A 20,126-nucleotide genomic window follows, 5' to 3' on the forward strand; every position below is an offset into this window, starting at 1 on the left:
TTATTTTGAATAAATGACGCAGAAATTTCAAATAGAGGAAAGTTAGTTAGGACCAAAGTCTTTCACATTAATGCGTCAATTGGGATATAATAAAATTTGCATGGACATAGGCTAGAGTTCAAGATTGTGAGACAACGATACGGTAACATGACTAAATGTAGAATTTTGATACATTTTTTGGGAGTTTGTAAATTAATTACACAAGTAAATATATAGATTTGAATACGACAAATGTAACATGCGTATTGTACAGTATTTTAATGTTTTTAAAAAAACCTTATCATGGAAACAGAAAGCACAAAATTTTATTGATTATAACGAGAAATTACTACATGAAATTAATGAATTTATTTTCTTAATAGGTTTATTGCTTTAAAATTATCCAAAGAAACTAGCATTTTTCTTGTTTTAATTAGTGTTAATAATCTTAACCATCAATGCTCAAAAATAACCTATCTAACCTAACCATTTTAAAGAGACCACCACAAAGAGTGCACTAAGTTGATAATTGCCTAGTGTTTCGATTTTGTGATGTTATTGGATTGCATAGTTAATACATAACAGAATTAATGTAGTGTGTAAAGTGTATTTATGTATTTTGTAACTTTAATAAACATTGACAATTGTTTAGATGTTTGTATTCAGTAAATATGTTTAGATCGCGAAATGTGTTTGATGCTTAGTTAATAGTCTAAATGTGTATAAAGTTATAACTGTCTATGTGAAACACAGATGTGTGTAAGAACTTTTTGATGAAGATAATGAACTGATTCAAACTACGTTATTTTGTACACCTACGAAGGAATTTAATTAATGAAATTTATTTTAAATTACGTCATATATTTTTAGTACATTACATACTTCGCTTATTTATTTATTTTAATTTCATGTAATACATCCATATATATATCGTAGAAATCGAAATATAATATATGTATTGTACTATACTGTTCTAAACAAGGTGCTCTAGGATATTACAATGTCATTTGCTCTGATCATTAATTAAATTAACAAACAGTTAATAAAAAATTGTTGATCGGTTCACCTTTTAAAGAACTTTACGTTTTTTTTGTAGATCAAAATTATCTAATACTTTCAGTCTGTATCTGTCTTAAATCAATTTAAAATATAAGAGGATTATGTCTTGAAACTTGTTAAATATTCAAATTAATTTTAACAAATGTTCATAGTAGTAACTTCGTGAGTCAATACCCTAATTTAAGATCAGTAATTAAAACCAAACAAAAATAATTCATTATTCACTCAGACACAAAAATATATTACCAATTTAAAGGTCGTTGTTATCTCCGGTACAGAGTACAAAAAAATATCAGGCATTTCTTGCATTAAAAGTTTGATATGAAAACACCAAAAAACCAACTGATCACAACATTGCTACCAACATGAAATGAATTGATCTGTGGCACAAACCTCAAATCAAATTAAAGGTTACATTTTTCCATTTTTCGCTTCTCTGGTCACGGAGGATGAAATATTATGGCTGTTATTACTGTCTATGTGAAACACAACTGTGTGTAAGAACTTTTTGATGAAGTTAATGAACTGATTCAAACTACGTTATTATGTACACCTACGAAGGAATTTAATTAATGAAATTTATTTTAAATTACGTCATATATTTTTAGTACATTACATACTTCGCTTATTTATTTATTTTAATGTCATGTAATACATCCATATATATATCGTAGAAATCGAAATATAATATATGTATTGTACTATACTGTTCTAAACAAGGTGCTCTAGGATATTACAATGTCATTTGCTCTGATCATTAATTAAATTAACAAACAGTTAATAAAAAATTGTTGATCGGTTCACCTTTTAAAGAACTTTACGTTTTTTTTGTAGATCAAAATTATCTAATACTTTCAGTCTGTATCTGTCTTAAATCAATTTAAAATATAAGAGGATTATGTCTTGAAACTTGTTAAATATTCAAATTAATTTTAACAAATGTTCATAGTAGTAACTTCGTGAGTCAATACCCTAATTTAAGATCAGTAATTAAAACCAAACAAAAATAATTCATTATTCACTCAGACACAAAAATATATTACCAATTTAAAGGTCGTTGTTATCTCCGGTACAGAGTACAAAAAAATATCAGGCATTTCTTGCATTAAAAGTTTGATATGAAAACACCAAAAAACCAACTGATCACAACATTGCTACCAACATGAAATGAATTGATCTGTGGCACAAACCTCAAATCAAATTAAAGGTTACATTTTTCCATTTTTCGCTTCTCTGGTCACGGAGGATGAAATATTATGGCTGTTATTACTGTCTATGTGAAACACAACTGTGTGTAAGAACTTTTTGATGAAGTTAATGAACTGATTCAAACTACGTTATTATGTACACCTACGAAGGAATTTAATTAATGAAATTTATTTTAAATTACGTCATATATTTTTAGTACATTACATACTTCGCTTATTTATTTATTTTAATGTCATGTAATACATCCATATATATATCGTAGAAATCGAAATATAATATATGTATTGTACTATACTGTTCTAAACAAGGTGCTCTAGGATATTACAATGTCATTTGCTCTGATCATTAATTAAATTAACAAACAGTTAATAAAAAATTGTTGATCGGTTCACCTTTTAAAGAACTTTACGTTTTTTTTGTAGATCAAAATTATCTAATACTTTCAGTCTGTATCTGTCTTAAATCAATTTAAAATATAAGAGGATTATGTCTTGAAACTTGTTAAATATTCAAATTAATTTTAACAAATGTTCATAGTAGTAACTTCGTGAGTCAATACCCTAATTTAAGATCAGTAATTAAAACCAAACAAAAATAATTCATTATTCACTCAGACACAAAAATATATTACCAATTTAAAGGTCGTTGTTATCTCCGGTACAGAGTACAAAAAAATATCAGGCATTTCTTGCATTAAAAGTTTGATATGAAAACACCAAAAAACCAACTGATCACAACATTGCTACCAACATGAAATGAATTGATCTGTGGCACAAACCTCAAATCAAATTAAAGGTTACATTTTTCCATTTTTCGCTTCTCTGGTCACGGAGGATGAAATATTATGGCTAGTATTTACGGTAAAACATTTCCATTCTATATGAGACTTGAAATAAAGTTTGTTGCATACTTGTCCTTTTGATTTCATTATGACTTTTATACGTATATTTTATACACAATACCCAGAACTAGAAAGTTTAATCAAACCTTTCTAAATTTAATATTTATATCTACTTTTGCGAATTCTAACTAAAGGTTTCTGTATTTTAGGTGATATATGTTTGATAATACAAGGTTACTCACGATTTTTTGTACTAAAAATAAATAAATTACAAGTAATGAATATTAACATTTTTGTATTAAATACAATAAAGGAGTACACAATATGGTCACTTATTTAGTATATGAAATGCATGTAAATATCATACCAATATTAAAGCACGTGTTTGTATAAGTACGAATAATTGACATACATAGAGTTACCCATTATAGACTTTAAGGAAACCGACTGAATAGTCAATATTTTTAAGTAATTTATGATATTTTTAGATATTAGATAACCCGTAGACAATAGTTATCAAGCCCATATATTTTTTTTATTTAATCACCGCGCCTACTAGTTTGCAGCACACTTGATAAAGTAGATTTTACGTCACCATTTGTTTATGGTTTTATCAAACCATTATGAAGTAAACTTTACATTTAGTATTTTAATTATATTATCTATGTTGTATTTAAATAAATCTTTAGTCATATAAATGAACATAAGCTTTAGTTAAATTACTGCGTTTGCATTTGTACTTAGGAATAATTTTTAAAATATAATTGTAATTTAATTTAAGCATTTTTGTGTGTATTGTAAACTACGGAGTTATCAGTTTCGGCAAGCGTCACGCATTGTCGAGAGACTGGCTAGCTTGGCTGATTTAGGAATTGAGAGAACATGTACGCTCAATATATAATTTAGTGAAATAATAATTGTAATAACTATATCATAATTGTCACGAATAATTCGAATAAATGTAATAAATAATAATCATGAGAAAAATATTTTATTCATTTCTTGCGTCGCTTTAATACTGACGGGTTCGCTGCGAGGCTAATGAAAATATTCAAGAGTGAACTCATAAAAGGAAGTTTTTTAAAGCAAACTATTTCCATGGAGATGTAGGCCGTGCCGTATACCGCCGGGCGACAGCCTCTGTGCCCGCATACATTCACTTGCGGTAAACATATACCATTCATAAACCAACAAACTCTATCCTTTTACAAAACTACATCAAGAAAATGCTATCGAAACATTCAACAACATGTTTTTATGTGAATATTACAAGCTTTGTAAATTGATGGCAATTGTAATGCAAGAAAATGTAATTTTACTTATACCAGTAAAAACCGTTACCACATTCGTAAAACAAAGTTATTACGATAAAAATTTAATGAAAAGAGTTTATTGTATCCTACGTCTTAAGACACTTCGAACAATTTACTTTACAACATTCAATATATATGTAGTTAAATAAAATCTGTAGAGCTGTATATAACAATAATTGCAGCGAAGGTTTCATTTTAGAATAATAATTACTTAATTGAACACGTAAATATATTGTTAAGTAAATAGTTTTGTTTAACAATGGACACGTTTCATCAGTATTTATAATATCAGCTATTTCGCATAAAACAACTGCGTTGGCTGCTATATCCGTTGGGTACGGAAATGTGCACATTATTTATTCACCGGGTTCTTTTCAATGGAGACTCTCAAGTCGGCTGCTTCAACGGAACGCCGCACTAGTTATAAACACCCGGCATTTTCTTTGTTTATTCAAATTAGGAGTATCCAAAAAGTGGCCATTAGCACTTGTAATATTGCTGAATTGTGGTTTTAATTATTATTTACTAAAAGGAAGTGAATTGAGCCCACGGAATAAGGGCATGAACTGATATTTATTTTTTACGCAAGTCTTACAATTGACTATATAAAACTGGAAACGATCACAAAAACTAAATAACCAAAGTAACCACTAGGCTACCAAAAAAACATCACATTATATAAAAAAGAGAATTAAATGACTCCTATTCTTATTTTATAATAATATTCTTAAATTTAGTTATATTTCAATTTTAAAACAGGAAACTCTCAACAAATTACATTATTTTTTTACTTGCAAACGTATTTACCCCGGCGGAATCAGAAGGGTAATGTTTACCGCGCGTATGTATGTATATTTCTATGTAAGTCAATACCACTGTAGCTTAAACCTATTTTCAAATATGTAGAGCAGCGTAAATAAACTTAGCTTACATCGTTATTTTAACGTGTCAATAGCTATTTCATCTAAACCCCTAACTAAAAAACAAAGATGAGAGAGTTCATTGATAAAACGAGATAATCTAATTTTATTTAACCTTAGTTCTATTTTAGTCTTAGGTCTGAGCCAATACCGATCACCCGTAAGTTAACACAGCATTTCTATCTATTTTCATATCACTATCTATTTTCATATTAGACACCTTTTCGTGCTGTCACCCCTATGTGGCTGAGGTAATCTGGGATAGCAAGTCTATAAGTGAACCGTATCTGGGGGCTATATCCGTCCGTTGTCAGAGTTGGTCTTTTTATAGGGTCGGAACTTTGATCATTACTCTCTCTAGCGAAGTAAAACTAATATATAAGTTCACCTGTTCTCAACGCAGTACTTTATCGCGACAAATTGAAAACAAAACTTCTGGCAATAACGTTTATTTGTGGTAGTCTTCGACTTTATGTGCATTGCATATCTAATTTAACTGTGCCTACGTCACAAGTGGCGGAGGGTGATCTTCAAGTCATAGTGTATAACTTTCTTAAGGTTCTTTTTTTAAATAATAACATTATCTAATTGCTGTAAACTATATTGAAATATTTTTATTCACCAAAATTGTTCAAAAATTATTAAGAAATAATACCAAACAATGATTAATAATATTGGAATTAGTACGGTAGAGTAGAGTACAGTAGTTATTACATCGCTGTACTGAGATGTATCGTGTCATAAAAAGAATTTAAACATTTTACAAATTCGTATAATTAATAATACTTTTTAGGATTAAATTAGAGAATTTTAGATTAAAATTTCTCTTTAGCAATAAATAACGTAAAGTAATAAGAGCTTAAATCTTTGGTTAATCTTTTCATAGCTCTTTCATCTTTTGAATCGCATCTGTCTTTTGCTTTGTTCCAAAAAGTAATATCGAAAATATTTTCTCGGTTGAAAATTAGAATGATCGCAGATTTGTTAAATTTATTATTCAATGGAGTTGTAAGAGCGACTCATCAGTATAGCGCATGCCAAGTTGTGTCATTTGTTATCTGCTATTTGATTCATAGCGGCGCTTTCACACTGCCCGCTGCAGTATTCACCGACCGAGAACGTTTTCAATAAACGTTATCATAAATTTTAAACGAAGAACTTCTTTTGGGGTTTAAAATAAATTGATCTACTTATAATCCATGCTTTAATCTCCTTAAGATGATTGAAAACAGTACTTATCCTAGATTTTCTGTATTATTTGTTAACATTTATGTACCCAATTTCATTTTTTGGAACTTCTACGTTTATTTTATTATTTAATTACTGTAAATAGTTTTCATATTACTCATATTGGCGTATTTGAAATTACCTGTAAATAAGAGAACTTAAATTTAAACTTAAACGTACACATTTTACAATTATTTTCTCAAATGATTGGTTGACAACGATCAAATATATTCTTCAATATGTATGTCCCCTTGTATTGTGTATGTAAATTCAAATAATATATTTGAATCTGTTAATTATGACCGTGATTTGACCGCAACACAAACAGATTATGTGACATGGCATAATAATCGTGTAAATTATGTTTAACCTCATTAATTTTTAAACTGTATAATGAGTATGTTACGAAAGTACTAATGCATTTGAAATCCTTATTTATACTACAGTTGAAATAGATTCAAGTTCTTCAAAAGCTTAATAATAATAATAGAAGAAAAGCAGTACTTTAGGAGTGCATCTGTCTAAACATTCGCATTTATAATATTAATAAGATTAATAACTAAATTATGCATAATATTTTTATTATTGCAAGATAACTTAATTAGACTCAACCCGGTAAATACTATGATTGCTTTCTATGTTCAGAACTAACTACAAATTACTGTATTTACCAAGATTGTAATAAGTTTGTCAGTGCCAATAATCTTTTTTACACCATATACCCTTTATATAAGGTTCACTCGTACTTTGGTTAATATGAAGGTGGACCTTAAATAGTTTTATCAGACTGATTTATCATCATAACTTGCTTAATCGTTCCTTATGATTTTCAAATATATTTAAGCGAGAGCCGAGTAACATATAGGCCGATAAAGCAATCAAAAACATAAATCCTTCTAAGATTCGGCATGTTGATATCCCTGTCTGGCGGAAAGCCAAAAATGTTTGAAATAACGATATTTTTCCTTTCTACAATTCTTTGGTGGCGGAGTTTCCCAACGTCGATAAACAGGCAATTCAAGTACGGTAAGGCGGTAATTTGTAGGCTTTGCCGAGTTTTACTTTTTTTAAGTTGAATCGTCTACGAAGTTTAAGCCCGCGTCGTCCCTCCCGCTCTCAGATACCCTTGGGTGGAAAATTACCAGCGCGAAAATATTTAACGGGATATTTTCAACTGACCTTTATCCTCAATTTTAAATATAATTATAGCAAAATTCACACAAAGATTATAAAAATATGACAGTAAATTATGTATATGTAAACCACAACAAGCCATCGGTTTATTAAGTTTTTTGTTTTAAATTAACAATGCGTTCTAAGTTGTTTGACTAATAAACATGCACTCACAAAATACAGTTTTCTCATATACATTTTTCTCATTTTTCTCAAGGGTAATCGGGAATCGGCTAATCCTATCAGCTCACATAACATCCCATGGGCGTTACTAGGAAGAGCTGGGAGGGGGTGGGAAGGCAGCACTCCCAAAAAGAATCGAAAAAAGTTATATTAGATATATATATTATTTCAAAATACTAAGATGGTTACAATCCTTATACATGTAAAAATAAATAACTGAAACTACAGTCTAGTCAGTGTTTCATTAAAAAATAGGAGCTTAATAAGCATTTTCCTTGGACTAAAAAAAATATTTTATACTCTTAACCCCCCGCCACTACACCTAACCTAATCAACGCCCTTGTACCATCCAAATATAACCTACTTAATGTAATCTATCCCTTCTATGCTACTAAAAGTCAACTTTCATGTTTCACGTAATTTGTGCAGAAATTCAAGCTTCATTTGTTAACATCAAGTTAAGTAAAATTGATGACAAATTTACCATTTGACCTTAATGACACCAACGCATTTAAATGTAAATAAAAACAGTTTATTATAGCAATTTGAGGGGAAAAAATATGCGCATCTAATAACTGAAAAACATCTAAATGAAACGTAGAGGGCGTAAGCGTTCTGATTAAACAGTTATGAAGACGTCGGGAGTCAATGAGCCTTCTCATTAACGTTGCAACGTAGTCACTAACTACTTACTAGGAGAAACTACGAGACAGGAGTTTTTATTCGGCAGATTGCCAACATAACAAATATACCCTGACCTTTTATTTGAAAAGTTTGACCTTAATATCAATTAATGAACCGTTTTATCCGTGATATAAATCACTGTTATGTCTTCGTTGTCGTATAAATAATTAATATTTTTTTTTTCCTGAAAACAAAGTACATATTGTCCATCGATCGGTAGCCTTGCGGGCAGACACAGACAGACAGACAAAAATTTTAAATATCGACTTCTCATTATCAGCTACGCAAATACATCATGTGTAAAAGATATAATTTTTATTTTTGGTAGTACACCAATATTATTGATATGTATAGATTCCTTATAAAATTACTATTTAACTTTATTAAAGTGGTTATTCAGCATGATGAGGAATGCAAGAATTTTTAAACTTGTATGTCACAAGTTTAAAAATTCTTGTATAAAATATGCCATCACTAATGTCATATAGACCAAGCCTTCTGGGTCGCTCTATTGTTCCCTACCCTTCATTATGTCAGGCTAAGGTAATCTATGAAAGCACGCGATATTGACATTTCTCCGTTCAACAAACAAAAAGTATAATAGAACACGGCAGTCCTCATTACCTTAAGACGTACACATTTCTCAGCGCTGAGAAACCGGCGTAGCCTTGTTTTCTCTTATTGTTGGAATGTAAATATTTAAACAAGAGAATCCTTCGGCGTCGTTGCCACTTGCCGCTTCTACAATTTGTATAAAGAAACCTGAGAGAAATTTATAGGTACTATGTTGTCGTTGTACTAGATTTTTTAAATGATTAATGGCGTATAAGTCTTATTCATCTAGGTAGAGAAAATTGATAACTAAGATTGGTTGATCTTTGTGGCTTGTATTCCTACAGCCTTGATGTTTTAAAAAACGACTTTGAATAACCATTTGATTATTCAATGATGTAGTTAATACAGTGTTGAAAATTTAGTCGTACGAGTAAGTTAGATATATGTATATCGTTTACTTAGTAACTAGAGGAGACCGCAGTTCCGTTCTTCGAGTAGGTAATTCGAGGCGGACGGACGGGTTAACGTTTGCATTTTGCATGAGGTCCATTGTTTGTATTACGGTGCAAAACGTTGTAACATGGCTACCGGAGATTTAGATACTTACTTCTTCAGATGAAATGACATTTTTATATTTTGTATAAAATAAATCTCATTGCAATTGGCGGACTCCAGTTTAAATTGAATAAAGAAAATTTATAACTACTACTAAAATACGCGAAAAATTAAATAGTACTGCTTAAATTTATAAAGTCTTTTTTAATTGATTGCATTTATAACAAGAGAGACAAGAAATAATATTTAAATACACCTTTCATTTTACGAAGACAGTTTTAGTACGACAGAAAAACAATATCTCTCACCTTGTTTGTTACATTCATGGTGTGATGTCAAACGACTCGTGTAGTTTTTGAAGTGTACCAGGTCAGGTGTATAAAGAGTTGTCTTTATTTTATTAATATAAGCATATACATACATATTTACGTGCGGTAAGTAAAAAAAAGTTTATATCAGAGAATAAAACTTATTCAGTTATGTAGGCAATTATGTATGTACGTACATTGGTACTTCAAAGTTTATTATTAATCTAATTGAATCGTAAACTTACAAATACGTAATAACTATAGTTCATAAAATGTAGTTCAATATTCGACCACGACTCCTTTGGTATACATATTTCACAGACAGGTGTATCCTCTAGGCGACATAAAACAAAATGCGAGAGTCCCCATTGGCTAAAATGGTTTTAGTGTTACAAGTTACAGAGAATCACGAACGAAATCCGTCTAAGCCCTGATACTGTGTGTAAACTTTCTTATACATTTATTTAACATAGAATCTTTGAAAACTTTATGAATCCGATAGCTGCTTGGTTTTACGTCGCAGTTTGAGTTTGTAGTCAACTTTATTTTATTAGGATTACGATATTTCCTTACGATTCATAAAGTCGTTTTTTCATTACGTTTTTGTATAAAACCATTTCGCCTATTCATTGATGTTTGATACATACTAAACTAGACTGTTAACAACAAAATTGCAAAACACTACCTTACCTTGGTTTTTTCCTTTACATTTCGACTTATACCTACTCGTATACCTACTCATTGCCAATAACTATACTTAGTACTTAGTACTTACCGATATTATGTGTACGCACACATAATATCGGCTGACTGAATGAAAAACATTATTTACGATTTTATAAACCAGCTACTCTACGTCACGTTTTTGATCAGCAATATTATCTCACTGTACTTTCAAATTGTCATATTATTATGGACATTAATGAAAACCCACCGTAAGTGACATACTGCCGCACTCAAAGTCTTAAATTGGTCACTAAGGGAGATTCTTAGTAGGTATAGAACTCTTACTAAATCTATAGTAAGGATCATATGATTCATAATGCAGTAGGTAATAATGAAGATTTGTGGAAACAGACCGAGGTGATAAACGGAATAATTAAACTCACCCATTGGAGCGCGGCGATAGTAATCCGGTTCGACGAGGTGGCAAAATATGCCATTGAAGATTAAATATGCATAGTAACTGTTTAATATGAAAAATATTAATATTAATTATGAGTAAACTAAACCCTTCCTAATGCATGACTAAAAAAAATGTGTTAACAAACAAACAGGGCCGCTTTGCAGTTTTATAATTTCTGATAAATCTGTAATATTGTGGAAATAATTAAATGAAATGTAGAAAAGCAATGGTATCATCATCATCATCTGCTCAGTATACACCCCCACCGAGGGGCTCGGAGCCTACTCTAAGCTAGGGATTAATATGGTATTGGTACAGTATAAAAAGAGGTAAATTAAATTAACATTTTTTTTTTATTTCTGTATTTTAATCATTAGGATGTAATAAACAAACCGTAGTCCATAAGGCTACAATGCATAATAGGAATAGGAAAATGAATTATCTAAAAAAAAAAGGTTTTATAGTTACGATTAATGATATAAAAAGTAGAAAATGTAATGATTTAGAAGATAGCTCGGCTCTGAAGCTGCATCGAAGTAGCGCAATTTGTTTAGTTTTTTACTGCTTTCGTTTGTGCAAACAGTAAATTAAATAAAGTAGCAGGCGTCCGCCATTTGGTTAGAGAATTTGTGGTTTTATTTAATACTGAAAATAAATGTTTATTCCATCATTTTAAAACAAAATTTTTGTTCAGTAAAAACTGCAGTTATATTTAATACTCATAATTAAAACTATATGCATGAAAAATTTACGCCAACGCGTAAGGGTAAGTTTGTCGAGTTATTTCTTACGTAAGTTACCGGAAAAGAATGATTACTGCGTTTTTAATAATATATGCTTGTTTATCGAGGAATCTGTTGAATAAAATATTGTGTGTAAGAAACCGACGATAAATTGTTGCTACTTACACCTCCTATTTTATATTATGTATATGATTATTCCAAACATAAATTGTGACTGCAACAATTTCATTCTAAATATATTTGAAGTGCGTATAATTTTTTTGTTCTGCCATTTGTATTTTCTTACTTTTAATTGTGGTTCCTGATAACCGATAATGGTCATTATTTAATTCCTATCATTTAAATCAGACCGATTTATCCAGGCATAAATTTGTTACATTAAAAAAATATAAAACAATAAAACACGACTAGTCAATTGTTTATTAGAATAAGAATAATTAACCTACTGAAAGATCGCACGTCGGTGTTCCATTAAACTATAGACGCCGAAGAGAAGCGGCTGGACCTCTGCCAAAATTCTAAAGCAATATCGCACCTCTGTAAATGCTACGGTTAACTGTGGTCTTATACTGTGCCTGCCTCTTAAGACATGAATATTCTTAAATGAATGGCGTGCAAAAGCTATACTATTAAAATCGTGTATTTATTTGAATTAATTTAAGTTTCAGTAAGTATTTCTAAAATAGCAAACGACTACTTTTACAATGTTTGTTTTTCTTTTCTCTTCCTTTTATACACGCCTTGTTACGGCGGATATAAATTATAAAAATAGATATTAAAATATATGATAGATTGATTGATCTAAAAATAAAAAGCAAGCAACATCAATTTTTAATTTTCAATAGATTTTCTTTCATTTAGGCAATCTTGCAAACACTATGGCGGCCCAGCACGTGTGTTGCCGTTGCTGTCATTTCTACAATACAAATGTCTCATGTGCTCGTATGGTCCTATCTTAACCTAACTTTGTTTTACTTAACCTTAAATATTCAAAAACTAAAGAGTAAACAAGTGATAATTGTTATTAATCATATTTCTTAATACCATGGTGTCCGTCAAACCTAATTTAGAGAAAAATAAAGACAGAAGCATTAAACTCAAACCAATAAAAAAGATTAACAATGTCAATGCTAAAAAGAAACTTACCAATATCTTGAAAACTGTAAATGTAGAGAAACTACAAAAGGACTCGAAACAAATTGTCAAAACAAAGAAAGGTAACAAGATTTCTGAAGATGTTAGTATAAATAAGTTACCTCAACAAAAGTTAGATGAAAAGAAAGTAACCAAGGTAAAGAAGAATGTAAGTTTAGGCAAACTACGTAAAGACCCTAAGGAAACAGTTACTGTAAAGAAAGTTAAGAAGATTTCAGAAAATGTTGTTGAACATAAACTACCTGAAGTCACAAAAGAAGTGGTAAAAGCAAAGACGGTTAAATATGTGATGCCATCAATAGCAGTTAAGGAAGATCTTGTTAATTCCTGCCTCAATGCTCTACAAAAACTAACCGCACACCATAACAAAAAAAATACAATTTTTGGTTGTGAAACTTCTGTTTTTGCAGAAATACGGTGTATTAAAATACCTCACCGTAGAGGAAATGTTAAGTTGTAAGTAAATCTTAATTATACTTCCCCAGAGAAAGTTGTACTCATAACATTTATACTATACATTTTATTTTATTTCCACAGTGTGCTGCCACACAGTACCGCTGCATCTACTGGAGAAATTTGTCTTATTACTCCTGATTTAAAAAAAGGAAAACGAATTGATCATGAACCAACAATAGATCATTGGAAAGATATTCTTCAGGCAGCAGGAGTAACTGAGGTATGCATCTTGTAACACACTATTTAATGATACTATACTATTAATGACTTACTCTATATATTTTTATTAACATTCAATTTAAATAGAATACTAAATTTTTAAAAAGAAATGTTTTATAATTTTTTTTTGCTAGGTTAAAACTGTTTTACCTTTAAGACAATTGAAGGTGGAATATGATCAATTTGAATTAAAAAGGAGACTATTAACACAACATGATTTCATTATGATTGACACAAGGGTATTGAACCATGCCTCACATTTATTGGGAAAAATGTTTTTCAAAAAGCACAATATGTTGATACCAGTCAAATTGAATGAAAAAGGAAATATCAAAAAAGATATTAGCATAGGATTGAGGACATCAATGCTCCGTTTGAATGAAGGCCACACATCAACTATTTTAGTTGGTCACACAAGCATGGCACAAAAAGATTTGAAAGAGAACATTCTGTCATTAATAAGTCAATTGAAAGACAGATATCCAGGTGGAGAGGTCAACATTAGGGCTATATCTATAAAACTGCCCTTATCATTATCATTGCCTTTGTATCTAACACTAAGTAAGTATTACACTGATTAACCTATTAGTATAAATTGTTTTGTTACAAATCCTAATTCTATTATTAAAAACTCAAAAGTTAATGTTACATATATTTTTAACAGGATCAGTAAATACTGTAGGAGTTCCTAAGCTAGCACATAAGAAACCCAAGCACTTTACTACTGTGGAAGATGAGCTAAGTACTATTCCAGGCAGCACAGTTAGAGTAGAACCTGATGGTACTGTGCACTTGAAGAAACCCAAGAAAGGAGACAGGTGAGTTTAATAACTCAATTCTTAAAAGAATACTTTGAGGGTTTTGACATGCTAAAAGGATAGTAAGGATTGATAAGAAAAATTTGTTTAAGCTTTTATTACTTATTGACACATGTGTACACATGCTGAAGGCCTAATTTAAGTCCTCTTTACCTTCCCAGCCTTTTGCTTGACAGGAAGGAATGGGAAGGAGAAGGAGATATCCATAGCTCCTATGAATAAGGGTCAATGTGCAAAATTACAACTTTTCAGGAGAGGCTCTCAAAGTTTCAACCATATATGAAAATAGGCCTCATAGTCCCTTTTACTTCAGCAAAAAAATAAAATTTACATCTGTAAATGTGTATTTTGTTCAATGCATTTTGTTAACTAAACGAAGAGGTAGATTTTAACACAAAAAAGTAAAAATCATCAATTTGTTACTTTCGCCCTTATACATAGGACCCATTGATATGGCAGACGAGGGAATGAATAGGAAAAGGAAATACACTTTCTGTGCATCCCCTCCTCCATCAATTGGAGGTAGACAATGCATCTACAATTGTGGATGTCTATGGGCAGTAGTTGCATGCCATTTCGGCGAATTCAGCTATCTGCTTACTTTGCCCCATATAAAAATATTGTGCATAAACATAAGGAATTGTGTATAAAAAGGGTCCTTTGCTTCTTCTATGAAAATTCATTGGATAATGTTATTACTTTTAGAACTAATAAAGATGAAAACAATTTAGAAGATGAAGAGGAAAAGGAGATTGAAGAAGGTTATTCTGGAGCTGAAATGAGTGAAGAAGATTAAGCTATTGTAGAAGTTATTAAAAATAAAAATCCTTCTTTTACATTAAGATTTTATTTTCATTATAAAAATCAACATTGATTGTTTTAATGTTATGTTATATTATATAAAATACAAACAATCATTATACATATTTTGAAAACAATATACACATTAATTTTACAAAGCAGTATTGCTTAATAAGTAATTTTTATCAGATCCATCATTAGGAAGTGCAGATGATTTTGATATAATACTAATTTGCATCTTGATTGGCCATACCTTTTTAAACTTCTTGAAATTTTTAACTTTGATCTCATCAGAATTCAACTGTACTGGTTCTTTCTTGACAATTAAGTCCGATCTCAAAACTATTGTAGTTGATCCTAAATCAAGATTGTTAAGCTTTTCATCTAAACTAGTATCATCTTCAGACTTTACCTTTGCTTTATATTCCATTTTCAAATTGCTCTGCATTAACTCGTCTAGTTTAATACCTCTTAAAGCAGATATTTCAAATTTTTCACAAACGGTGTTCTTATTATTTTCTTCCTTTAAAATATTGTTTTCAGTTTCCAGTGTATCTCTCAAGATTTTTGTAGGTTTAGGATTGTCTTCAACAAAGTTAAATAAATTGTCATCTTCATCATCCACAAAATCTTGTTTCCTCTTCAATGGCTTCATTAAATTTAATTTTTTACTTTCACTAGATTCACTTCTAGTTGATGTTGACGCAGTGAAATTAAAAAAGTCATTGTCTTCATTAATAGGTTCTAAAGCTTTTTTCTTTGCTGGATTTGAATCAGTAAATTCACTATCTTCAAGTGTTCTCTTTGTTGAATTGGATATTTCACTATGTTTTGTCTCTTTATCAATGGCCACTTTCTTGTTAGGATTTGCCATTTCCATATTCTCTTCAACTCTCTTTCTTTTGGAAACACAAAAATCATCATTACTTGTGGAAACATCTATTTTGGAATTTAAACTTTCATCTATTACTACTTTTTCTTGTTTGCAATCAGAAGGTAGAGGGTTTTCTGATTCATGAGCTAAGATATTTGCAGGTTTAACACTATAACTGGAAGTCTTCTTAATTACTTCAGTTGGAAAATCAAAGTCTGGATTGCAGTATTTACTTGATGAACAATACAAAATTGCCAAACCTATCTCTGCATCTGCTACAACCCTTTTACCTTTACTTTTTAAATAGTTTACGAGATCATTAATTTGATTACGCTGAACTTGTGATTCTTGACTTGTTGATATAAGGTTATATTGTATTACAATTTTGTTTTCTTCACAGAGCATTGACTTGGTTAATTTTGTTTCACTTAGTAACAGTGCAGATGCAGAACTATTCATAAGAACATTTTTATACATATCAAGTTGTCTCCTTGAGAAGAAAATAAATGTTTTACCAGCAAACAATGTTTTCCTCTTCTCATCAGGGAAAAACGAAACTGTTTCTTTATTAAGTGTGGACTCAATAATTTGTGGCATATAGTTTTTTGGATCAGGTAATGTACTAAACTTAGCAGTTGCTTCCACACATTTATTCCAAAATTCAATAGTGACAATGTGTGATCCTTGTACTAATGCAAGAACCACTTTTATGGTTAGGGTAATAGCAGGCATCGTCAAATATCCACAAGAACCATCCCACTCATTCTTTAATGTACCTCCCAACTTGATAAGATTCTCTTTTAATTTTTTAACACATTCCCCTTTCAAGGTTGAAGTACATGATGTCAAATTTATGAAATGTGCTTTCCATTCACTACTTAACTTGCCAAATTTAATATTATCTCCAATGTTTATTTTATGTTTTGTTCCACTTTCTAACTTTTCTGTAAAGTTATTTATAAAAGTTCCATACTTAGAGCCTAAATCTTGCAAAATCAAGTCGTTCCCGGAAACTGATAAAGATGCATGCTTCCTACTAATAGAAGAATCATCTGGTATGGCGAAATTACAACATTCAGTATCAACACTTCTGCCAACAACAATTTCCTTATATGGTAAAATGTAAAGTATTCTAGGATCACTTGTAGAGCTCAAATACCACATCTTATGTTGATGAGTTATTTAGTAAATGCAAATATTTAACACTTTTAATACTTAAGTTGTTCGAAAACTTGAATGAAATAACATGAAAAATCTTTTAAGTTATAAAAATTAAAAGATGAAAACAAGAATCTTGGGAGCTTGGTGTGAATTTGACATTTGTTTGAAGTTGACAGCAAAGCAAAGAGCACAATACTGAGATAACCCGTGGAAATGGAATGTCATTTTAGTTTAGTTGAGTAGAGGTTTATTGCAAATTTTTAAACGGCTTAAATCAGACCTCCGTGAATTTGGCCCCCACACTCATTTTTTTTTTATTAAAGTCCGTATTTAAGGATTTATTTTAATCAAAATTAATATTATAAGAAAAGTTAGAAAAACAATGACACTTGACATAACTAATTAAAATATAGTGACATATGACATATCTAGTAAATTATAAGTTATATATTGTATTAAATTAAACTCGTCACTCATTTTAAGCCATCTTTATTTTACTACTCTTATGTTGCCATGTACATACTATAAATCAACATTACAACTATATTAGGGAAATGTTGCCATATACAACATCCCCCCTTTTTAGATTTACACTTAATCATAACCATGACCAACTTATAAGAACTTAAAACTGTTTTCTAATATTACAATACTACTATTGTGTGTAATCTTTTAAGTACGAGGGCTGTTTTATAATTCTACCGTATCTACTGACTTTATGATTAACAATATTTTCTGAAGTCTTACTATTTTGTGAAGGAAAAGAAGTCAACGGAGAATCAAGTATTTCTGACTTAACAATAAACTGGTTAGGTGAATAATTTATATGCTTTTGATTCCTCCTGACCTCTGTTCCATCCTCCCTTTTAACAATAAAAGATCTAGGACCCTCAGACTTTACAATTTTGCCTGGATGCCACACTCTGTTTGGTCTATCTTGCATTACAACATTTTGACCTGGTTTGAAATTTACTTTTCTAACTTTACTAGTTTTATCATAATAAAATTCTGTTTTTTGTTTATTGTGTAACATTTTTTCCTGGACATTAACAACTTTAGGTTTTAAATGATCTTTAGTACAAGGTAAGTTAGTTCTCAAAAGTCTAGACATTAACAATTCTGATGGACTATAATCCAATCCTGCAACTGGTGTAGATCTATAATGTAACAGAGCTAAGTTAAAATCATAATCATTATTGTTTTCACATTTTTTCAACATATTTTTTATAATTCCTACTGCTTTTTCACTTAACCCATTAGATTGAGGATACCTAGGACTTGAATAAATTAATTGAATATCTAATGAACTTGTAAACTTTTTGAAAGAGTAACTTCCAAACGGCATATTGTCACTTACAATATACTTCGGTATGCCATGAGTAGAAAAAATAGTCAATAAACTTTTAATTACACTATCAGCTGTTTTATCATTTAAATATTTAACTTCTATCCATTTTGAATAGTAATCAACAACAACTAGGTATTCTTTCCTACTGTAAGTACATATATCCATACCTATTTTGTAGAACGGCAAGCTAGGAATATCATGGGACATAAGAGGTTCTTTACTATTAGACTGTCTATACTTTTCACAAGAATTACATGATAACACAAAACTTTCTATATCCTGTGACATTCCTGGCCAATACATAACATTTCTAGCTCTCTTTTTACACTTCACTATACCTGTATGTCCTGTATGTATAATCATAAGCATTTCTTTTCTTACATGTTTTGGTATAACTATTTTATCCTGTAAGTACACTATATTATCTTTTACATGTATATATTCTTTTAAGTTATAGTATATTTTTAATTCTTTATTATGTATAAGTTTATTATTTTTAGGCCAACTAGTTTTATACCAATTAATTACTTGCATTAAATCTGCATCATTTGCAGTTTCTTTTTGTAACATTTCTAATTTACTATCTGTTATAGCTAAATCTGTTTCAAAGCAATGCACTAACTCCTGCGTTGTCGGATCTATCTCAGCATTATTTTTTATATAATTTCTTGACAAGTAGTCAGCAATATACATTTTATTACCTGGCAAATATTTTATATTTATATCATATTTTAACAATTTCAAGATCATGCGCTGTAGCCTAGCACTTATTTTATTTATATCTTTATTAATTATTGTGACTAAAGGTTTATGATCTGTCTCTACTGTTATGTTCCTGCCATACACAAACTGATGATACTTATCTAATGCAATACAGATAGCAAATAACTCTTTTTCTATTGGTGCCCATCTAGTTTGACATTCTGTATAAGCCCTTGAGTAAAAAGAAATAGGTTTACCATTCTGTAACAAACAAGCTCCCATGCCAGATTTAGAACTATCAGTTTGTAACACTATTGGACCTTTACTGTTTAGTACAGCTAATGTAGGTGTATTACTTAACTTGGCTTTTAACTCTTTAAACGCTTTATCTTGTTGTTCAGACCACTCCCACACTATATCTTTTTTAAGTAAGTTTCTTAAAGGTTCTGTATTTATAGAATAATGCGGTATAAATTTACTCAAATAGTTACACATGCCTAAAAATTTTTGCAGTTGTTTTACATTACTAGGTTCTTTTAACTCTAATATAGCTTTAACATTATCTGGGTCAACTTTAATACCTTCCTGTGATACTAGTAATCCTACATACTTAACATGGTCCAATTTGTATTGTATTTTATTTCTATTAAATTTTACATTATATTTTCTGGCTCTTTCTATCACTTTATTTAATATATCATCATGCTCAGTGTTATT

The 20,126-nt window shown here is 30.2% G+C and overlaps 2 protein-coding genes across 2 annotated transcripts; one reads left to right on the forward strand and one right to left on the reverse strand.

The window, feature by feature from the left end:
- The first annotated feature begins 12,756 nt into the window (after positions 1 to 12,756).
- Positions 12,757 to 15,348, forward strand: LOC106718101 (ribosomal L1 domain-containing protein CG13096). The gene is made up of 5 exons (XM_014512106.2): positions 12,757 to 13,486; positions 13,568 to 13,706; positions 13,840 to 14,266; positions 14,370 to 14,523; positions 15,229 to 15,348. The coding sequence occupies exons 1-5, from the start codon at positions 12,921 to 12,923 to the stop codon at positions 15,317 to 15,319; spliced, it is 1,377 nt and encodes a 458-aa protein (XP_014367592.2). The 5' UTR covers positions 12,757 to 12,920; the 3' UTR covers positions 15,320 to 15,348.
- A 127-nt stretch (positions 15,349 to 15,475) lies between these two features.
- Positions 15,476 to 17,474, reverse strand: LOC106718098 (nibrin). The gene has a single exon (XM_014512100.2). It carries the CDS (start codon positions 17,360 to 17,362, stop codon positions 15,476 to 15,478), a length of 1,887 nt encoding a protein of 628 aa, XP_014367586.2. The 5' UTR covers positions 17,363 to 17,474.
- Between the last annotated feature and the right edge of the window lie 2,652 nt (positions 17,475 to 20,126).

The sequence above is a fragment of the Papilio machaon genome, chromosome 10 (assembly GCF_912999745.1).
Source record: "Papilio machaon chromosome 10, ilPapMach1.1, whole genome shotgun sequence".
Lineage (NCBI taxonomy): Eukaryota > Metazoa > Arthropoda > Insecta > Lepidoptera > Papilionidae > Papilio > Papilio machaon.

Bases quoted from the DNA above. Each gene is read 5' to 3' on its own strand.
- LOC106718098 (XM_014512100.2), bottom strand. From the start codon at position 17,362: ATGTGGTATTTGAGCTCTACAAGTGATCCTAGAATACTTTACATTTTA.
- LOC106718101 (XM_014512106.2), top strand. From the start codon at position 12,921: ATGGTGTCCGTCAAACCTAATTTAGAGAAAAATAAAGACAGAAGCATT. The intron at 13,707-13,839 runs GTATGCATCTTG...TTTTTTTGCTAG, and splicing joins AGGCAGCAGGAGTAACTGAG to GTTAAAACTGTTTTACCTTT. The intron at 14,267-14,369 runs GTAAGTATTACA...TATTTTTAACAG, and splicing joins GCCTTTGTATCTAACACTAA to GATCAGTAAATACTGTAGGA.